Source organism: Ochotona curzoniae, unplaced genomic scaffold (genome assembly GCF_017591425.1).
Source record: "Ochotona curzoniae isolate NIBS_2020 unplaced genomic scaffold, NIBS_Ocur_1.0 contig_66, whole genome shotgun sequence".
In the NCBI taxonomy this organism is placed as follows: domain Eukaryota; kingdom Metazoa; phylum Chordata; class Mammalia; order Lagomorpha; family Ochotonidae; genus Ochotona; species Ochotona curzoniae.
Window position 1 is genome coordinate 10,263,187 of NW_024466512.1, and position 22,766 is coordinate 10,285,952.

The following is a 22,766-nucleotide window of genomic DNA, read 5'->3' on the forward strand; positions in this document are numbered from 1 at the left end:
TTGAGTGCTCAACTTGAGAAATGTTGGGATTTCAAGGCACAGTGTGGGCTCTGGATGCCTGTAGCCATCCTGGTGGCCTGCAGTGGCACCTTCTTTGGGCCAGGGCGTAGGGGCTTGGTGGCCCACAGGCAGTGGATTCAGTTGCGAAGCCTCAACACATGCTGCTGTGGATATGAGGAGTGAATGGAAAGGGAGACTCAGGCAGATCCTGCACTTGTTCAATACCATGGTGAGGACTGCAGGTTCCTCCAGGGCTCATGGTCTCCACAGCAACCCTGTGCAACAACTGGCAAGGGAGGAACTGGCTTACCCCCCCCCCCCCATGGTAGGGGGGTTGAGCTAAGTCTGAGACCTCAGTCTCATCCTCCACCCCTAGAAGAGTGACTCTGGGCTCCATTTAGAGGACAGTCATGAGGGCCAACGCCTCCCATGGGAAGCACAGCCAGGCACTCGCTCCCTGAAGAGTCTACAGTAAAGATGGCGCACAAGCTGGCCTGGGGGCCAGCAGATGGCATCCCAGATGGCAAAAAACACAGCTCAGCTAGAAGGGGAGGGCTGCATGGGGGTAAGAAAGATGAGGTGGTAGCAGATAGGAGCTAATACAGGCATCTGGTTGGTTAAAGAGTTGAATGAAGGACAACAGAAAGCTTCAGTAAGTGCTTGAGCCCAGGAGTGATGTCATGCAATTGATGGCTATGTTGAGATGCTAGGGGATTGATCATTGGCTGTGTTGTGATGCTGGGGGGCCGCAGCCTGGAGATAGTAAAGTTGGTTGCGAGGACCCAAGGTCAAAGGTCAGCTGGGAGGCTCTCATCACTCTGCCTTTGCACCTGCCCTTGCTCTGCACTCATTCTCCCAGAAGCCACCTCCCGTTAGGTGGCCTGGATGTGTCCTCATGGACCTGCATGATAGTGCATCACTGAGTGTTCAGTGCCAGTGTTTGAACTGCCCTCTCCTGGGTTGGACTTTTCTTCTTCAGATTCTCAGGATTTAAACACATGTGAGGGCTGGCCCCGGACAAGACTGATGGTACCCTGGTGCTGGGGTAGGGTAGAGGGTGGCTCTCGATGGTCCCTCTGGTCACCTTCCAGGTGACAAGGGAGCATGGCTGTGGGACCAGCGATCTGCTTCCCCGCTGTGCATGCATGGCTTCTGAATGTTCTTGCTCACCAGCCCAGCGTGATCCCAATGCTGTGGCCATACTCCTCAAGACAACCCAGACTAGGTACAGGCAAAAGGCAGGGCAGGGACAAGGGTGTGGAGTGTGGGCCTGGGTGGGTGTCCTGTGCTCAGAGGCCACTTTGCCATGACTGAAGCTCCCTGCAGCCAGAACCCTGGGCCTCAGACACTCTCAGCTCAGTTGGCCACACCTGGGGGCTGGAGCTGGCCTCTCCTCTCTGTGCAAGAGCTGGCCCCAGTTTCACTGAGCTCCAGATAGAACTGTTGAAGAAAACAGCAGGGTCAGAGAGGCTGTTGGTGACGTGGGTGGACCTGCCCAAGGGATGGCAGTAATGAAAAGCTAGACACAGACACCATGGGTCCCTAGGACCTCTTCCTGAAGCCTGGGGGGTGGAGGAATGATTGGGGTGTGAAGTTCCAGGCTCTGAATTTGGGCAGTGCAGGGGCTGGAGGGGCAAGGCTGGAGCCCGGAATCCCAAAGGCCGCTCAAGTATGTGTAGCATATACACACCCGGGTGTGTGAGCCTCGGTAAGGGACCTGAATCTTGTGACAGCTGCGGCCATCTGGGAGGCCTCCCTGGAGCTCCTAAACAGAGTAGGAACTTAATTTCCTGAAGTTCCTAGGGTTTTGAGGCTGCCCGCCAGGAGGCTATTTGTAAGGGGCTCCTACTGCATTTTTGCTTGGGTGGGTGAGGGTGAGGGTAGGCAGCAATCCATGATTTGCCGGTCTGTCCTTCAGCGCAAGGCTCTTGTTTTGCTTGGTTTTCATGCTGTTGTGCTTGACGTTCAAATTCAGAAGCTGCACAACATAACCCAGTGCTTGATGTTTGCCTCCCAAGGTCAGGAGCATGCATGTGTGTGTACATGCACGCATTCTGTGTGTGTGCATGCGTGCAGGGGGCTCTGCCGGCCTCACTGTAGCTGCTCAGCCTTGGTTAAGCACAGGGCCCTCTGGTGACACCTGCTGTGACGCTTTCGGTCCCTTGGCCTGATGGCTTTCCCCTGCTCTGTGGAGCAGCCTGGAGAGTGTCTTTCTGGGGCCCTTGCATTTCCTCGGAAATGACTTGGAGCAAATGCTGTCCGGGGAGTTGTTGATTCAGTGCTCCTCGTTTATTTTTAATTCCCTCTACTGCTGTGGAAGGTGAATGTTCTATGACAGCGACTTTTGAGGGTGGTTACACTTGAAACCGTGCCATGCATACTTGGCAAATTCTAGGGTTAATTAATAACTGTAACCAGTTTACTGCTTCCTTCTATAAAAGAGATATAAACTTTATAATCTAAACATTTATTTTTTAAGATTCATTTTTATTGGAAAGGCAGATACAAAGAGAAGAGACAGAGAAATAAACAGAAGATCCCCTACCTGCTAGTTCACTCCCCAGATGGCCACAATGCCTGGAGCTCAGCTGGTCTACAGCCAGGAGCTAGAAGCCTGGAGCCTCTTCTCTGTCTCTCATGGGGGTGCAGGGTCCCAAGGCATCGGGCCATTCTTCACTGCTTTCCCAGGCTGGATGGAAAGTGGAACAGCTGGGACATGAACTAGCACCCAAAAGAGATTCCAGAGCTTGCCAAGGGAGAATAAGCCAGTTGAGCGGGCCCTCAACATTTATCTATCTATCTATTTATTTTTCTATTTATTTATTTATTTAACTTATTTAAATGCAGCAGAGAGGAGGAATGGGTGGGTGAACAGAGATCTTCTACCCACCAGCTCACTACTCAAATGCCTGGACTGGATGATACCAATGTCAGGAGCTCAGATTGGGGTCTTGTGTGGTGGGGCAGGGACCTTGAGCCCTCTGTGCTGCCTTCCCATGAGCATTATGGGAAGTGCTCCTGGAAGTGCCCCTTCACCTGGGGATGCCATGACCCAGACCTGGGCTGCAGGGGACAGTCCTGGCTTGTTCTCTCTTGGGTTCTCCATTTGTCCTTTGATTTCTCTTTGCCTTTAGCTTCTGGAAGCAGCAGTTTCTCAGGCCTTAGTTCCTTGGCTCTGCAGCAGTAGTTTGCCCACTGGCAAAGGTAGGTCTGGGACCCTTGTGGAGACCTGTTTGTGGTTGTAGCTTCCCAAGCTTCTTCTAACCTGCCCAGAATTCCTGGAACCTGCATACGTGCAGGAAATGAAGCTCCAGTGAGTCCCCAGCCTGCAGTGCCCCATCGGGATGCCTGGCCCTTGGGAGTTGCAGCACCATTCAGCCCTGGCCAGTGCCTTCAGAGTGTCTGGAATATTGTCCCCACCCTGGACCCATGTTCTGATAGCGCCAGAGAGGCAGGGTGCTGTCGAGCATCCACTGCCAGCTCTTGCCTCAGCCCTGGTTGGGGAGTCTGGAGTTAGCAACTGCCAGCTGTGCCAGCTGTACCAGGCACAGGGATTGCCCTCCACCCATGGAGGAGAAAGGAGCCATTCCTAGGATGGGTGAGGTAGCAGATATCCATTCTTAGAGAGGAAAGCCATGTTGCCTGGGGCAAGCACGATGACAGACTTTTTCTTAGCACTTCTTTAATTGTTAAGATTGAGATGTAATTCACATATTAAAGTTCCCATGATGAAATCTACACTCCAGTGGTGTCTGGTAATCACAAGATTGTGTAGCCATCACCATTGTCAAATTCCAGAACACCATTGTCAAAATAAACCTGCACGCATTAGCAGGCACTCTTCCCTTCCACTCCCACTAAGGCCCTTTAATTTCTGCTTGGCTTTCACTGTATGATGCCAGTGGGACAGATTCAAGCCACAGCATCCTGGAACCTCGGGACTGGCATGTGCTGGAGGGAAGGAGTTTGGGACTGGGATTGGGTGCTTTGAGTTGGGCAATTGGGAAGATACTTAACTTTTCTGTGCCCCAGTTTCCTGTGCTGTCTGTTGGGGCGAATAGCTATGTATGTACTACCATTGGGTCATCTGTAAGGATGACAAGGAATGCTGTATAAGGAAGAGTAGCCACACTTGGTAAGGCCTTGTCCAATTGGATTCTCACAAGTGGGGGATAGAGAGTAAGGTTGTTCTCATTGAATAAGTAAGAAAAACTGAGCTACAGAGAAGTTCAGTAACTTGTTCAATATTGTGAAGCTTTAAGTTAATTTTTAGTTGCAAAACATGGAGAACCAGACCTTGTATTGTTAATAGAAAAGGAAAATTTAACTGTGGCCCGGAAAAGAGAACCCTGAGTCCAGAGGGCTCCAGGGCAGGCTGAGTGATAGCCCATTGATCCTCCCAATTGACATGTGGGTTTATTGGGTGCTTGCCATGCACTGGAATTTACTGGCATTATTTCATTTATTCCTTATAGCACTCCTACAGTGTATGTCATCACTATTAGCATCCACCCTCACATTTACAATAATACACTCTCCCACTCCCATTTTCCAGGTAAGACAACTAAGGCTGATTAAAGTTAACCAGCTCACTCATAGGCATGTACCTGAGAAGGGGCCCTGCTGAGATGGAGCCTGGGTTTTCTCTAATTGAATACCTGACACTGAGTCTGCACCTTCCAAGATGAGTGCCAGGACTTGGGGATGGAGTGAGAAGGGAAGGCATCTCAGAAATATAGACACAATGGTAGTCCCCCTGGCAAAAGTAGTGAGACAGGTGGGTAGACAGGTGGAATTGACCACAAAACTCTGGACTACTAGGCACATCTAGGTGTCATTGAGAGCTGATCCTGCATTGTGGAATGCAACTCAGTATGTACTTTGCAAGTATCCTGACTCCAGCATGTTGGTGTTTCAGTTGGAAAGGACCTCACTGGCACTCCAAGTCTGCAGATACTCAGTGAGATTCCCTTTAGGCACATCTACCCATCCATCCATCAGTCTACCCACTCATCCGTCAGTTTATCTCCTCACCTACCCTCTGCACATGTATCCATCTATCCATCTATCCACCACTCACCCATCCATCCATCCATCCATCCATCCATCTAACCAACCATTCATCTGTCCACCACTCACCCATCCATCCATCCATCCATCCATCCAACCAACCATCCGTCCACCACTCACCCTTCCATCCATTCAACCATCCATCCATCCATCCATCCATCCATCCATCCATCCATCCATCCACAACCCACCCTTCCATCCATGCATCTGTCCATTATTATTGAGTGCCCATGACATATCAGGAGTGAGGGATCAAGGATGGAGTAAGATAAGACCCTACCCCATTGAGTAGAGTCTGTGGGGTAGGAGCCAGGTGGGCAGAGATATCTTGGCACCTTGTGTGGGATGACCTGATGAATCTTCTCCAAATGCCAATAGCTGGTGAGCATGAGTAGCAGAGCCACTGAGCACAATTCATGAAAATCAGTCAGAAACCTCTAGGTGTGGAAAGTTTTATCTCACCTCTTCTGGCAGTTGCCAGGATACGCAGAGACACAAGCCCACGAACCAGCGCATGAACCTGCAGTTAAGAGAAAGCACATGGAGCCACTCCTGTGACAATCTGGAGGCACAATGACCTTGGGATTCCACTCTCCCGGGAGAAAGCAGAGGGAGAGGACTGGGGCAGCTAGAAGATGCCGTCCTATCAGAATGGGCACAAGGCAGCTTCCTCTTGGCCCGGGCTTGGTGTTGAGGCCTGCCATGGTAATAGCTCATTTCCATAATTATTATTTAGCATTTGGAGAATAGTTATTTTATACTCAGTTCTTTGTAGTGACATGGTCTCCCTGTTCATGCCAATAAAATTTCCATTTACTCCAGACATCAGCCATGGTGATTAAAAAAAAAAACATAAATTATTTACTGAAATGGAAGCTCAGTTTACGGTAATAATGCATTAGTTCAGCTAGCCATACAGCCTGTCAGAGGGTAATAAAAGATTTTTTATTTTCCTTCTTAAAAGATATTTGCCAGTAACCTACACACGACCTTGAGCGAATAAGTTTTCAAAAATGACACTGCAGGAAGGCTGTGTGAGGAAAGAAAAAGGAGAGCCTTTTCTGTAATCACCTGATTTTAGACAATTACCAGAAAGACCTGTCATCTCCCAGCCAACAGGAGAAAAGAAATGAAAAAAGTTAGATTGCATTTTGAAATAATAAGGACCAGATCTTAAAAATCCTTTGGAGGTGGAGCATACATTTGACAGGTGCATGCCACTGAAAGCCAAGATAGAAGGACTGCTTGGAGATGCTAGCCTGTCACTGTAGCTGAAGCCACTTGTCACACACACAGTAGTCCGGAGCTTTGTGGTCAACCCCAGTGGCTCTGTCCTCACCTTTAAAAATGTTGTGTTTGGGGAACGGGACCAGCTGTGTGTGTCTCTGAAAATCTGCAATTCTACTCATGGTCATTGGCTGACTAAGCGTCCCCGCGGGAAGGAGAAGCGGACACGTTCATAAATTGTCACCGCCTTTGAGGGCTTCCATCAAGACCAGTTTTTATTTTAAGAATGTCTGCTTTGATCAAAGCCATTAGAGCCGAAGCAGATTAAAACCGTGTCTGCATTTTCTGTGTCTTGCCTTTTTATGGCAGCAGCCCTGTGGATGCCTGCATTTGAATTGTCAGCAACTGCACTGACGAAGACAGTTCTCACTTGCTGGGTTTGGGGCACTAGATACAAAGTCATGGGGCAGGCGATATGGTGGGTAGGTGCTACCTTCATTTATTTGTCTCCTACATGGCTGCCAAAAGTATTTTCATGGATTTATATACCTCTCTTGGCTGCAAAAGTTATTTTTAAAAATGAAGAACTCATCAGGTGTTGACAGAATCTCAAACTAAAGATTAAATATGTAAGCCCATATATCAACTTAGCTTTATAGGCATTACATGGAAAATGATTGCATGCTCACCGTGGAAGTGGCACTGAATCACCCATAAGTCCAGATAACGAAGGACTGTTGGCTAGAAATTTCCAGGGTCTATCCCCCTGCCCCTGCCCCAGCTTAACCATGGCTTTGTATTTTTGGAGTGACCTCTGTTTTTCTGGATCTGTGACGTGGAGCCTTGCAATCTCTCTGTGTTGTTATGAGACACTGGGACAGCGGTGTTTGAAGGGAAAATGCCGTGAGTGGTCTTTATGTAATCTCGCTGCCACGCAGGAGCAGGTATTAGAACTCCCCAATCCTTCTGCTCTGCCCTTGACCATTTTGGCTGTGGATGTGTTTTTCTTTCATCTCTTTTTTTAGCTGTCATCCTTTTCTACCTGCATAGCTGGCTCTGAATTCTTTTTTATTCAGCTGTGTTTCTTGGCACTTGTGCTACCAAACCTGCTATCCTCGTCGAGCTTTTGGTTCAATCTTCTCTTGCATTGCCGGTATGCCCGACTTCACCTGTTCACTGCCATGCCGGATCAGAGGATTGGGAACCCCAGGAGATGTACTTTGGAGAAGCAACAGCCACAGGATCACAACGAGTGACGTTTGGTGTTTCTGCCTGTGGACGATGGCCTGGGCATGAGTGACAGCAAGCACATACTTTGTACTAGTTGGTAGTCCATGCATCGCATCTCTGCTGTTGACTATTGGCTTCTAGCAGGCACATGCTTACAGATAACAGTCCACTGGCCCTTTTATGTTCATTCCCGATCATTCAGCTATGGAACACAAAGTGTCCAGCCTTCTTGGGACTCCAGCACCCCAGAATTTTAACTTCTGTTTCCCGCAGGAAGCGGAGTCAATTTCCCCTTACTCTTTTCCCCAAGAATGTTTGAGTACCACTTTGACATCCTCAATAGCCAAGTAGAGGATTACTGGTGAAGTATAGAGACATGTGTGTATATGAAGCACAAGTTTCTATATAAAAATGGCACTCCTGCACGGTTTCTATGCAGATGAATTTTTAGTCAGTGAATAATTTGTTGGATTTAATCTCTGATGTAGAAAGTACATGAAGTTCAACTGCCTGCAGGCCTGCCAGTAGAATGATTTGTTTAGTACTGACCTGGGAGCAGTGGGGTGGGAGATACAGGAAGAACCAGGAAATCCTTACTTCTTGTCCTCAGAGAACCCTGGAGTCCCCTGAGGGCCCAAGGCATGTGTTCAGCGTATGGCGCTACTCAGGCCATGTTGGAAGTCAGTGGGACAACACAGGGCATGCTTCGAGAAGGGCTGAGTGATGGGATAATCAGGATCAAGCAGCTGCGGGGGGTGGTTTGTCTGGAGATAATAGCTTGTTTGCTAATTGCCAACACCGGATTTTCTGGGCAATTAGACATTTGGTGTCTTCCAAGACCTTCTGTGCAAGCATGGCTTCAGGCCTTCAGGTAGCAGAAGGGGAGAGGGCGGTTCCTGGTGCTGGAAGACATCTCCCTGCAGGCTGCCTGAGGGGTCGCAGGCAGGACAGGTCTCCCACAAACAGACTGATGGACCATCTGGCTGCGTCCCATTGGAGAGACAGCATCCTCTGGCTTTTACCAAGCAGGTTGCCCTTACGCTGTGAGGTTAGCCAGGATGGTCGTGTTGAGCAGAGAAGCTCGCCTTGGAACTAAGTTCATGTCTCCCTGTTCTTTTCAAGTGCATTGAGCCATGGATGGGAAAAGGAATCAGAAATGATATCCTCTCCCAGAGGAGCAAGTTGTGCTTTTTGTGACTATTTCTTATTATGGTAACAACTTTGTGTAAAATTTCCGAGTTGCTGACATTGTGTGCAGTAGGATAAGCTTAGCTTGCAGTACTGACATCCCCTTTCAGGGTGTTGGTTTGAGTCCTTGTTGCTTCACATCCCATCCAGCTCCCTGCTGATGTGCCTGGGAAGGCGGCAGAGGATGGCCCAAGTGCTTGGGCTCCTACCTCCTATGTGGGAAACCCAAATGGTGTTCTGAGTTCCTGGCTTTGGTTTGGACCAACCCTGGCTGTTGCAGTCATTTGGGGAGTGAACTCAGATACAAGAGCTTTTTCTTTCTGTCTCTCCCTCTCTCTGTGTTACTTTACTTTTCAAGTAAATAAATCATAAAACAACAACAAAAATGTTTAAAGATTTGCTTTTCTAGCCACTGTAAACTGTATTGTCTGGGGATAGGAAGTGCACTTGACAATGTTATACAACCACCACCACTGTCTATTTCATCATCCCAGATAGAAACTTTGCACCCATTAAACAATAACTCCTTATCCCTACCCATTTTTGCCCCTGTTCCCTCTGAGCTAAGCTATGAATTTGCCTATTTGGATTTTTCACAGAAGTAGAATAATAGGATGCTTGTCTTTACATGTTCAGTTATTTCACCTAGAATAATGTTTTCTAGGTCCATCCACCTGGTAGCCTGTTAGAATGTGATTTCCATGGGCTAGCACATGTTAGAATGCCACTGCTCTTAATAATGGAATGCTTTCTCTCACATTTCATTTGTTCATTTTACCAATGGACACCTGGGTCGTTGGGAGTAATGCTGAGATGAACATTAATATATAAGTATCTTTGAGTCCCAGTTTCCAATTCTTTGGGGGAAAGCAAGTATGAGTTGAACCACTGGATCATGCAGTAATACTTGGTTTAACTTTTTGAGGAATTGCCAGACTGTCTTCCACAGCAGCTGCACCACCTTATTTCCCCAATACCAGCACACTAATGCCAGCACTTGTCCTTTTCAGATTTTTAAACAGGCATTCTAGCAAGTGTGAAGTGCTACCTCCATGGGGATTTGGCTTGCATTCTTCTAGTGACTCAGGCTGTGCTGGAGCCTCCCCGGGAGGAGAGTCTGTGAGCCCACAGAGAGACATGTGCCTAGGCATTCATTCTTCCAGGATTTGCTCCACCCCACTTGGGCTGCCGCTTTAATAATGTTACCTGAGTTTTTCCCTACCTAGTCTGACCCAGAGGGAGCTCAGCAGAACAGGCACCAGGAGCCCTGCTAGGGCTTCCCCAGGAGCAGACAGCCCTCTCTCTCATGTTTGAGAAAAATGACCTGTTCCCCTCTTCCTACCAGACCAGATGTTAGCTATGCACAAGATGGAGCAGTAGGCAGAGAGCATCTCAGCTAGTGCCTTATGTTCCTTGGTACCCAGCATCTGGGCATCCTCTCTGCTGTAGGAGTGTATACTCCTTATTTGGGCAGCTAGGGGCCCCGTCTCAGTCCTGGGCAATAGGCAGAGGGAATACTCTGCAGCTTTCCAGCACTGTGTAGGGCAAGTGTGGCTTTTCCCTGGGGGTGTGACCTGAGCCAGTGGACTCTGGGGAGGCCCCAGAACACATGTCACTGTCTACAGACTTGGGCAGGCAACAGGACATGGGCGATACTGCTGTGCTGTTGGCCCCTCTCTGCTTGATGACATGTCCTGTTCTCTGGGGCCAGGGGTGCTGATCCAGCTGTATATTTGCTGTGATTGCCCTTGCTGCTTATTGAGAACCCACAGGATCACAGAAATGGCATGAGTTCCTCACAGTGGGGTAGAGCCTTCTGCATCAGGCAGGGAGGGTGAGGGACATTCCTGCTGGGGAGAGTTTCCCACACCCCACTGGGCTGTGGAGACTTCCAAGAAAACATGCACAGGCCCAGGGACTCTGGCTTCTGCTGAGTGGGCCGGGGATCCTGAGAGCTGGGGGATTTGGGGACCGAGCAGAATTGCACATAGAGGGTAACATGTGATGCAAGGCCCTGTGGTCCCAGGGAAAAAAGGAGTATCTCATGGGGCCAAGTGCCACACGCCTAATACACGGGGCTGCTGCCCAGACCCCCCCCCCACATGGGGTGGATTAGCTTCCAGAAGCTGTGGTACTTATAAAAGTAAAGGCCCCCATCCCCAGACCCTACTTTGTTCCATGGGCCACCCCTGCCCTTTCTCAAGCAAGTGTTCTGTCTTTTCTTGTAGAAACGGCTCCCACCTCTGCATACTCCTCTCCAGCCCGGAGTCTTGGAGACACAGGAATAACGCCCCTGTCTCCGTCCCACATTGTGGTAAGAAATGTGTATGTGTGTGCTGAGCTGATGCTTTGGGGGAATGCTGAGCTGGGGATGAAACTGAGCTGATGACAACTGCCATGAACGCCTGGCCCAGCCCCTTCCTGGCTCTGGGCCTGAAATAGCTTCTGGGGTGGGGCTGGGGGGTTGGGGTTGGCAGGTGCTTCTAGAGCCATGGCCCTGGGTTGGGGACATAAGCTGATGGTGTGGATGGGAGCAGCTCTTGGGGATCCAGGGCTCAGAGACTGCCAGCTCTGCTCTTGGAAGATAGCAGCTGTTTTGGACTGGTGAATCACTGAGACCAGAGATTTCTGTGGCTGCAGGGACAGCTGAGTCCAGAAGCCTGTGGCTATGCGACAGCTCTGGCATGTCCACCCTGGCGAGGAGGAGACCTGGACAGGGCTTTGCTGGCAGTGAGAGGGGGTGGAAAATGGGCTTCATTTACTGTCCCCAGTCTGCTTGGAAAGATGGATACTAGGAGCTTCTGCTCCGTGGGGCGAGGTAGCCACACAGGGAGAAGGCCTGGTGGGAAGGGACAACCTTGTCGGGGTGGCTCAGATCCACAAGGAGGATGCCATGGAGGAGTTGGGCGCCACCACCAGCTGGCTGGCCTGGGGTGAAGCTGGGCCGAGGTGAGGCGGTTTGTTCTGTTCTTTCTAGAATTGCCTGGATTCTGTACCTAAAGTCCTGCATCCTGGGAAACTCCCTCTCCCCTCCCTACCCCAGCCTGGGCAGTCTGTGCCACGCAGGGAGCATCAGGGGACCCAGCCCTGATGCTGGCATCTCTGTAATTGGTTACATGTGTCCATGGTTGCTGATGGGCACCTTGGGCAGGCAGATGCCCTTGCTCATAGGCTGTGGTCCTCATGCCAGGAGTGTCTCATCTCATCTTCTGTGCAGGGCTGTCATGTGGTAAATGTCAATGGGGATATGGGAGCTCCTCCATCTGCTCTGGGTGCAGAGCTGGCCAGGTGGGAACCCCTGGGGCATCCTGCTGCGAGCCTGCCTTAGCTCCCCCAGCTGCCTGCTCCCCTAGTGTCTCACTGTGTATCTGCAGAATGACACGGACTCCAGCGTCTCGGAGCAGCAGGTGTTTCTCGTGGTGGTGGCCATTGACTTTGGGACCACATCAAGCGGCTATGCCTACAGCTTCACCAAGGAGCCAGAGTGCATTCATGTGATGAGGTGAGAATTGTGGCCAGCCCGCCAGGTGGCTGGAGCCTGGACTGCACATATGCTCTCTCTAGTCTGGAAAGATTCTGGGTTCTTGTCCAGCTCAAACCAATGGCACCATGTTGGCCAACCGTTTTTGAGTCCTGCCCCGGGTTCTGGGTGTGAGCAGCACTGTTTTCACTCTGCTGTGTGGCATCTGGGCAGGGGCAGCATGGCCAGGTGATTTTAGAGGGTAGCTGGGGCAAGGGGTACCCACCTGTAGGGCACCAGTAATGTAGGTGACCCGGGTGCTGACTCAGACTCTAACATTTGGCCTTGGGGGAGTGCTGATCCCACTAAGCCCGTGGAACTTTGCTTCCCTGTCTGTGGGCTGGAGACAGTGGCAGCACCTGTGTCCCTGGGTATAATGCAAATTCAGGCCCAGTAAGGGCTTGGAGCAGGGCACTGAGCAGGGCAGGTGCTGGTTCCTCCAGGTGGAGGGAAGCTGGGAATGACTCTCTAACCCAGAGGCAGCAGGTCTGAGAGAGTGTGGCCCAGATCTCAGCCCAGTAACCCTAAAGGCAGAGCTGCCTCTGGGCCTTGGGGGATGCAGCTGTGATGGGTCGCTCCCTTCTTCCCCCCCGGTGTGTTCAACAGCCTGTGGACCCTCATGTCCACTCACTGGTCCACAGCATCCATACCTGAGGTCTTGATCCATGCCTCCCGCTCTTGGTCTGTGACCCAGTCTGTGGCCACTCCCAGCTTGGGAAGCACAGAACACCCCCTTCTGCCCCCTGCTTCCTCACTCCCAGACATGGCTGCAGACATGCTGTAGCTGGCTCTGCATTTCCTGCAACTGAGTGAGCATAAAATGGCAAATGCATCCGCACAAACCACCCCCAGCTTTGGTTTAGTTCTGGCTTAGCGTGAGGCTGACATCCCAAGAGGCTCCAGGAGCTTTTGGTCTCATCTCATCAGGAAATCCTGGGAAGCTAGTTCTAGTAGGGACTTCTGCTGCCAGTGAACCCCACCCGGCTTCCCCACAACTCCTGCTTCTACTGCCGGTCAGCCAGCCAGCAGCAGGGATCCATCCTGATTGAGATGGGGAGCCAGAAGGGAAAAGGCTAGAGCCAGCGCCCCGTGTGGCTATTCTAAGAAATGCAGCCAGGCAAGCGGAATGGAGAAGAGGGAGCCTTGCTCAGGAGGAGGATTTGCTGCAGAGATGGGAGGGGGGAAGACTGGCTCATCCTTCTTTTCATTCCCATCAGAATATATTAACATAACTGTGAGCCAGATTGGCAAAGGTATGACTTGGATAGCTCAATGTTTTCTATTTCAGTAAGAACGAAGGAATACAAATGTGAAGGAAAAAGACTCAGGGGTCATTAACTATTGAAAATGTCACTCTTGTGCTAATGATGAGTCCACTTGATAGGCGGTGTGTGCTCTGCTGCCTGGCGGGGGACTGTGCCGCTGTCTGTGTGAGGTCATCCTGGGGACTCAGGCCCCTGGAGCAGGAGCCTGCATCCTGATGGAGTGTGTCTGTGGGATGGGCCACAAAGGAGACCAGACCCGTGGGAGCAGCAAATCTCCCAGTGTGCCATCTGGGCAGTGCTGGTGCTGGCTGACTGGCCTTGGGAGCAGGTGTGAGTTCAGCCGGGAATGCTGTCACTGCCCCACGGGATGAGGGGAAGGGCTCTTCTCCCTCCCTTCCACTCTGTGTCTCCACCTGAGGCTGCTCACAGAGGTCACGTGGCTAGGCCAGGCCAGGGCACGGCTGGGGAGACAGTGGCCTGGCTTTTGGCAGCCTTGTCTTCTCTGCAGTGACCCCAAAGGAGAGGGGAAGCATTGAGTCATTGTCCTGGCCAGCCAGCAGCCTCCCTGTCTCCTGCCTTTCTTTCTGACCTTCTCCCCTCCCCCCAAAAAGGAGAGTAGCATCTCCGTGGCCCGACTTTGCCCCTGCACCTGCTTCGTCACCTCTGCTTGTCTTTCTCCTTCTTCTGGCTCCCCTCCAGCTTGGCCCTCCTCACTTCATCTCTCCATGTCCAGCCTGTGTTGTGGCTGTGGCTGTCACTGCTCTAAGGAGGGATTTCTCCCCGTCCCACTCCAGAAGTCAATGCTGTATGAGTATTCTGTTCTGGGATGGGTGTTGTCTCCTCTAGGCTAACCGGGTCCCGAGGTCCCTGGACTCCTGTTCTCTGCTGCAGCCAGGCCAGCTGGCTTAGTGCTCTCTCTGCAGCCCTCTGTCCCTGCCTGTCTTCCTGTGACCCTGTCACCTCCACTCCCAAGCCAGACCTGACCTCCAGAGGAGCCTGACTTCCCACTCCAGCTCCCCCACATCTAGTCTCACGTGTGCTCATGAACAGTAAACCCAGTTCTGTCATATTCCTGCTTTAAAACTGCCGGTGGCTTCCCATTCCTCATGGATTAACTCTCTCTAAATTCCCAGGAGTCTCCTTGGCCAGATTCCAGCCCCATTTCCAATCTCATGTCCTGTTCTTCCTAATCACTCAATTGCCTTTCACTTACATGGGCTTCTCCAGCACAGTCCCATTAGCATCCATTATGCATGCCTTGTGCTTGCCTGCCTCTGAGCAACTGGGAGTGTCCTCCCCTTCTTCAAGGTCCAGCTGGCCTATACTTCTTCAGGTCTCCTGAGCCTGCCTCCTCCATGCCACTGCCCCCACCCACCCACCGTTGGCTGGTATCTTCAGCTTCTCCCACTCTTTGAGCCTTTTCCCTAGGGCCCCATTTCCAATGGACAGTGTTGGTCTTTGTGCGTCTGTGGCAAAGCCAGCTCTGTACCTACTATTGGGTATGTGGACATTAAAAACAAAAGCATACTCATGTTTACCTTCTGGGAGATGAGTTATTTGGGGGTAGGAACATCAGGGCTTCATCTCAGTGTCACCTGCTCTCAGTGGGTGCTTAGTGAACTCCGAGGAGGAAAGATAAAGGCAGACTTTGTACTGATCAAGAACCCGTGTTTCTCATGTTTTTATTTACATGATGTGTTTATTTTTAAAAGAAGTGTTTACAGAGAGAGAGAGAGAGAAATTGTCCATCTGATGGTTCACTCTCCAAATGGCCATACCAGCCAGAGCTGGACCAGTCCAAAGCCAGGAGCTTCTTCTGGGTCCTCCACGTGAGTGGAGAGGCCCAAGGACTTGGACCAATTGATCTTCCACTGTGTTCCCAGGCACATTAGTCAGGAACTGGATTGGAAGTGGAATAGCCAGGATGTGAATTGGTACCCATATGGGATGCTGGCATTGCAGCTGGACTCAACTTACTACACCACAATGCTGGCCTTGTTTCTCTTTTTAATGAAAGTTGCGTCTTGGTCTGTACTCAACCCTCTGAGCATGCACATGTATAGCAACTGTACATACAGGAAGTACTCAACTCTGTACCATTTGAACTGGCATTTCCCTTGGTGGCAGGCGATGGGAGGGAGGCGACCCAGGGGTATCCAACCAGAAGACGCCCACCACCATCTTGCTGACCCCTGAGAGGAAGTTCCACAGCTTTGGGTACGCCGCCAGGGACTTCTACCATGACCTGGATCCCAATGAGGCCAAGCAATGGCTGTACCTGGAGAAGTTTAAGATGAAGCTGCACACCACTGGGGTGAGTTGGGGGATTCCAGCTTGGCATCACAAGGGGCCTTCTGATTACTCATTCATTGATATTGAGAATTCATTGATATTGAGTTTGGAAACACCCTGGACCACACAGTGCTTTCCCATGGAGATGTTCAAAAGCTATTCATTCACCATGGAAACTGACCAATCAGTATGGGCCTGGCATCAGGTGCTAGGGATCCTGTCCAGTTACTGGATTGTTGGGAGATGAAGGGATCCTGAAGGAGTAAGTGAACTGGAGTGTTTGAGGGGCTCAGGGCAGCGGCTGCTTACTGACCACTTTGGAGTCAACAGCCAGTGACAAGTACACATCCATCTCCTGTGTGGTGAGGGCAGCTTAACACAGCAGCTGGAGACTCAGCACTGTCTTAGTTCTGTTCCCAGCAAGTTGTGCTCAGTAGCATGTCTAAGTCGCATGGCTGCCCTGCCCTAAAGCATTCTAGACAAGTGGAGACTTTTTGTTCAGGGTGATCAATTATCGTTAGCTGCTGTTACCTAGATGGCAGGGTGGTGGTCGTATTTAACACACAACATGTGAGACCAGGCAGCCTGGGTGTTAGCTGCCCCTGGTGCCATCAAGAGATTTGATTCAAGTTGCTTGACTTTTCCATAACTTGTTTTGCTGTGTCTTTAAGCCAATGCTATGTAAGAATAATAGTAGAGTATCTTTAAAATTAAGACAATGACAGTGTGTTGTTCAGGGGGCTGTTAATGAGGATTAAAGGAATCAAAACACAGGACGTTGTCAAGTGCTAGATCCGATTATTATTGCTTTCATTTGTTTGCTGTTCAGTGTGTGCAGTTGACAAAACAGATGCCAAGGGGAGGCTGGGCAGCCACCCCCCTGCCTGCCAAGGCTCAGTGCTTGTCTCTCGGTGCCGCACCCACCCAGTCTCTAGGACAGACTCATCCTTCTTGCTCCCAGTGGGACCTGATGCTGAGAGCCCCGATCAGCTGGGTGGATGCACAGGAGTTTTGCAGTTTAATTCTTCCGGGTAAAGCCCAGGTGCTCTGCGTGGGAGCCAGAGCCTAGGAGCTGGGGGCTTCTGCTGGGAGGCAGGCAGGTGCACAGGCAGCTGGGTCAGGGTCAGGACAGGTTTAGTAACTCGGTGCCCCCTCTTGCTCCAGAGGCAGAGAATAATGCCCCAGCCTGTGCCAATCTGGAGACCGCTGGAGGTATCCGCTGATGTGTGGTGCTTTCCTGGCAGCTATGAGGCGACTGTTGCCACCACTATGTCCATTTTCAGCCCCTGGAGACTTCTCTTCATGTTTTAATGGCCTCTGTCCACCCAGAGCATCCCCAGTCCAAGGCCTGCACTCAGCGGCTGCTTAGCTTATAGCAGAGACCAGGAGGCAGCGATGCTGGGCTCCTGGGGTGGAGAGAGCTGGGGCAAGCCTTGAAATAGGAGCACTTCTATTTTGGTGACTCAGTTGGCAGCGCACTGTTGAGCATCACTCATGGTAGTGAGCTGGCATGCCTTAGGCCTCTGCCGGAGGGCTCACGAGGGTGACCCTCTGCATGAAGAGTCGGAGGTACCCTGGCTGCCCTGTTTCTTTCACTGGGCTTTCCTGTAGCTTTCAGACCCCTGTTTTCAGGGGATCCAGGAGAGATCGTGGAAGAGAGGGAGGAGAGGAAGGAGCAGTGAAGGCGGAGACACCGTATCAGGGACCAAGACATGCTAGTGTGCTTGTGAGACATGGGGCAAGATATGTCCCAGGACCCCCAAAGTGCCTAGCAGCAGTTTCCAGCACCAAAAGGCATCTCTCCTTTATCACTCTCTCATTCGCCTCCTCTCTCCTACAACCAGGACCTCACCATGGATACGGACCTGACAGCGGCCAATGGCAAGAAGGTGAAAGCCCTTGAGATCTTTGCTTATGCTCTGCAGTACTTTAAGGAACAGGCTCTGAAGGTAAGGACGGGGGCTGATGTCAGTCACAAGGGAGCCAGGCAGCCTGGAGGCAGTGTATTTTTGGGAGTCAGGATGGCTCAGATGGTGCTGGGGAGAACGGGAAATGGGGCAGAGTCTTTCCAGTGCATGGGGAAGGCCCCCCCTGCAGGAGGGGGACTGGGGAGCATTTCAAGCTGATCGAATTGCATAAACAGCTCAGGGGTGGTAAAGCCCCACCTGCAGCTCTGGGAAGCAGTGGGAGCAGAGCAAAGCTGAGGCATGAAGCCAGAGTGCTGGGCTCAGGGCACAGGCTCCAAGCCAGGACCTTCTTGGGCATTGCGGAGCCATCAAATGGTTACTAGCAAGGACTGGTATAGTACCCAGAGTAGGGAATACGTTAGGGCATCTGTGCTGGCATGACCCAGGACACAGACAGGATCATTTGTACAGGACAGAAATTTATGCCTCATAGTTCTGAACTTTGGGCAAATTCAAGATCCAGGCCATAGCAGGTTTGATGACTGGCAAGGGTCCCATTTCTGCTTCCAAGATGGAGCTGTAAATGCTACATCCTCCAAAAGAGAGACATGGAGGAGAGAGGGCCCCACTCTTAATAGCCCTTTAGACCAAGGCCTTAATTCCCACAGAAGGATGGAGCTCTCGGCTTCACCTCCCATGTCTGGGGCATTGGGTGAGAATGGGCATTAGTTTTCAGCACAGGAGTTCTGGAGACACATTCAGACCCTGGCACAGAGCAGCGGTACCAGCAGTCCCAGGTGGCTGCAAGGCAGAGGGATATGACATGGAGGCACCTGACTCCCATCTTGATGGTTTACAGATGTCTGCAAGGTTTGTGAGGTGAGGGGCAGCCCTGGAGGTGTGGCCATGGGTCCAGCTGAGGCGCCTCAGCCTTTGTCTCCCTGGGTTGCAGGAGCTGAGTGACCAAGCAGGTTCTGAGTTCGAGAACTCTGATGTCAGATGGGTCATCACGGTGCCTGCCATTTGGAAACAGCCGGCCAAGCAGTTCATGAGACAAGCTGCCTACCAGGTGAGGGCGGGGCTGGATGGGTGGGGGACAAAAGTACCCAGCAGCCCATGGTGGCAACTGCAGAACCATTGAGGAGTCTCCAGGCCTCACAGCCACTACAGCTCCCAGGTGACAGCAAGGAGGTTCCCGTAGATGGACACCCCCTTCCCATTCCTAGAGACAGGGGCTCCCCACACCACATGGGAGCTAGGCTGCTTCTCCTTTCTGGCTCCGTACAAGTGCAGGCTGTTTCCTCTGTAGATCCTCAGAGGCCAACATTTCAGGGTTGAGTTCAGAGACTTTCTCCGTGGGTGAATGGAATTGAGAACCTCAAGGACAAACTTGGGAAATAAGAATGTACAAGAAGGGAATAAAGACGAGGTCTTTGGTCATGAGCCAGTATTTTTTTTTTTAATATTTATTTATTTGAAAAGCAGAGTTACAGAGAGAGAGGGAAAGGAAGACACACATACACACACACAGAGATAGAAAAAGCTAGACTTTTCATCTGCTAATTTACTCCTCAGAGTGTTGCAATGCTCAGGGCTGGGTTGGCCAAAGCTAGGCACCCTTGAATTTCTTCCACGTCTCTCACATGGGCAACAGGAGCCCAACTACTTGGACCATCCTACACTGCCTTTCCAGGCACGTTAGCAGGGAGAGGATTTGAACAGGTGCTTACTGGGATGTCAGCATCACAGGCTGCAATGTGGAGGCAGATGACTCGTCCTGAAGGTTTGCAGATACCTCCAGAGTTTGTGGGGACAGCCAGGAGGTGTTCCCTCGGGAGTCAGCTAAGCCGCCTCACTTGCTGCCTTTGTCTCCTTGGCTGTAGCTGCCGAACCACAATGCTGGCCTCCCTCCCTTCATTCTTTCCATTTAAAAAATTATTTGCAAAACAGAAAGAGCGACACAGAGAGAGAGAGAGAGAAAGAGAGAGATCTTCCATCTGCTAGTTCTCGCTCCAAATAGCTGCAGTGGCTAGGGCTGGGATAGGCCAAATCCAATGACCTGAGACTTCGTCTGGGTCTGCCACGTGAGTGGCAGGGGTCCAAACACTTGGGCCATCTTCTCCTGTCCCAGGTGTGTTAGCAGGGAGCAGGATCTGAAACAGTGCAGCTGGGATTTGAACAAGCACTCATTTTGGATGCTAGCTTTGCAGGAGGTGGCTTTACCGTTTTACCACACTCCTGGTCCCAAAGCAGCATTCCCTCTGTTAGGAGGCTGAGGACTGCCCGGACACGGCTGATAAATAAAGGCAATGTGATTGTCCTCTGCGTGTTGGCCTGTGAGCCTCATGGTGGTCACATAGGGCACCCTCTTGAGGGTGAGGACTGACTGCCAGCCCCACCTGATAGGAGAACCCTGTGTGACAGCAGCTGCAAGGCCATATGCCTCACCAATCTGCAGGGTGCCTGTTGCCATGGAGGCAGAACATGCCAGTGGTATGCACAATTCACCCTCTGGGCACCAGTGCCACGTGCCCTCAGGACCTCAGACAGTCACCCCTGGTTGGCAGACTGCGTGGGAGGGTATGATGTGTGACCTGATCTCCACGCAGGGCACCCCTACCCCGCCTGTGTGTTGAGAGTCGTTCCTATCTTCAACCTGCAGCTGGCCTGGGGCAGGTCACAGGGTGACAGGTGTCTCTTTGGCCGTCTCTTGGGGTGTCCTGGATGTCTCTTGGGGTGTCCTGCCCACTTCCCCCCGGGATACAGCTTTGTATATGGGTTGTGTTCCCTTTCTCATACTATAACCCCTGCAGAATAGACCCTCCTCTCCGGGTGGTGGCCAGGCAGCCACAGTGCACTTGGCATTGTGCATGGCACTCACTGCTAGGGCTGTGCTCTGAGCAGAGTTCTACTTGAGCACGGCCAAGGCTGGGGGGCTGCCCCGCCCCCAGCTCTCTTCTCTCCCAGGCTCTTTCCTCTGCTTTCCCCTTCCTCTGCACAGCGTGAGAATCTGGCTTGGTGTACGTATCTGCCAAAAATAGATTTGTTTTTGCAGGGATGAAGGAAGCGGGTGGGAGTTGCAGAGAAAGGCAAGTTCTTTAAAATAGAGGAAGGAATATGCAGCTTAGTTGGGTGTCTTGAAGCTTTCCGGGAGAGTGTGCCCTCAGACTGTGTCCGAGGACAGCACCTCAGGAGAGAGGTCCCCAGCCAGTATGATGAGCTTTTCCAAGGAAAGATGTCGAAGTTGCATTGCTTTGGGTCTCAGTTTCCAACTCCCAGCAAATGTCATGTGCCCTTTGAATGGTCCATTATTTTTAGCCTGAGAAAGAAAGCAGGGCAGTGACTGTGGCTGGTTTATTGGGCCTGTTGGCATTTTGGCTGGCTCTGGCCAGGCATGCATCTTTGAGCAAGTGGCCAGGTGTGTGCCCCATACTGGGGCATCAGCAGAGGTAGCAGTGTCCTGAGGGGTGAGGAGAGTTGTAGGGTGCGGGGAGGGATCGGCAGCTGCTGGCGGAGACAGATGGGCCAGCATGGATGGTGCGGAGAAACGACTCAGGTTCTGTCTCTCCAGAGGCCCCTGGCTGATGCAGGACCTGAACCACGAAAGTCATTCTCAGCCAGGCAGCTCTTGGGGGTGCCCACCAGGCGGACAGCCTTCTCTTAGTAAGGTGGCGACTGCATACTAACCAGTGGTCTCACCCAAAGTGTGTGGAAGAGCTGCAAGAATGAGCTAGCATGGCTGTCCCAGCAGGCCCCAAGGACACTGCTCACACCGCTCTGCTTACCTGGGGGGAAGTGTGCCACAAGTTCGTGGCACAGTCACGTGGCAGCCTAGCGCCAACCTCCCTCCTGGCAGGTGGAGGAGAGAGAGGCTTGGCGTTGATGATGTTTGGGGGCAGGGTCTTCCAAGGGGGAACACAGACCCGTCCAGATCATACTGTGACCAACTGATAGCAGAAAGGACAGCAATCCCCTTTAAGGCCTCTTGGAAAGGTCTGGAGCCAGCACAGAGTCCCACTGAATCTGGGGAGGTTGTGCATAGGAAAGAATCCAGTTTTTCTGAAAGCATCTTGCCTGCAATATGGAATGCTAATAGGTTCCAGAAACCTGTTCAATAAGTAATGCTCCCACATGGGATCCAGTCTCAGCTCACAGGGAGACGCAACTTGCACTCACCCCCTCTCTGAACAAGCTGCACAGAAGCCTGGGGTGCGGGGCGTGGAACAGGATTGCATCATAGGCAGATCTGGTGCTGCTGTGGCCTGACCACAGGCCAGCAGAGCACTCACTGGCTTGGCCACTTTTCTCTGCTGTGGACAGAGTCCTCTGGCAGATTGTAAGGACCGGGGAGTGAGGGTGGCTGGTGTCAACACCCACTTCCTCCTTCTCCCTGGAGTGTGGTTTTCCCACCTACTGCTCTTAAGTGGAAGCTGTGATCCTAGAGGCATGCCAGGAGGGTGCTCCTGCCTGCCCCACCCAGATTCCTGGAGGTGTCAGGCCAGAGAGAGCGCTATGGATTTGGACACTTGCTGCTTGTAGAATTCCTCCATCACCTCAATGGCGTACTGACATTCCGCGCAGCAGAAGACAAAGGCGGGGAGAGTGCACGGTGCTGGCTGGCTGCAGGGGCGGCCTCTCGCTTTGCTCAGCTCCGAGTTCTTGCCGTGAAGGCTTGCTCAAGAAGACTTGCTCTCCTGCTCAGAAAGCGCATCGTCTGGCAGGAGACACTAAACATAGTGCAACGTGGGTTATGTTTGACTCCTTGTGCAGAGGGAGGTTACATTAGATGGCGACGGCCACCTCCAGAGGCCCAGTTAGCAAGGGCACAGGGAGTGTTCTGGCCAGTTAACTGTGGCCCCAGCATGGGGGCTTCTGTTCCGAATGACTGTAAGTCTTTAGGCAGGCACAAAGCTCATACATCTGAGGGCACTGGATCCTCCTGCAAGACATCTGCAAAGTGAAGCTGAGAGTGGGACAGCTTTTCACAGGTCTGAGTCAGCTGCCTGTTGACTGATGTTACCAAGGATAGCCCCAGCCCCTCAGCCCCATGGGTGAGCCCACGACATT

General features: G+C 51.7%; 1 protein-coding gene across 2 annotated transcripts in view; it reads left to right on the forward strand.

The window, feature by feature from the left end:
• Window positions 1-22,766, forward strand: part of HSPA12A (heat shock protein family A (Hsp70) member 12A) — a 119,306-nt gene that overhangs the window by 86,634 nt on the left and 9,906 nt on the right. For both annotated transcript variants that reach the window (XM_040991768.1, XM_040991769.1), the window contains 5 exons: window positions 10,944-11,029; window positions 12,090-12,217; window positions 15,628-15,814; window positions 17,637-17,741; window positions 18,652-18,768. In XM_040991768.1, the coding sequence (XP_040847702.1) occupies window positions 10,944-11,029; window positions 12,090-12,217; window positions 15,628-15,814; window positions 17,637-17,741; window positions 18,652-18,768 (623 nt within the window). The remainder of the gene's footprint in view (window positions 1-10,943; window positions 11,030-12,089; window positions 12,218-15,627; window positions 15,815-17,636; window positions 17,742-18,651; window positions 18,769-22,766) is intronic.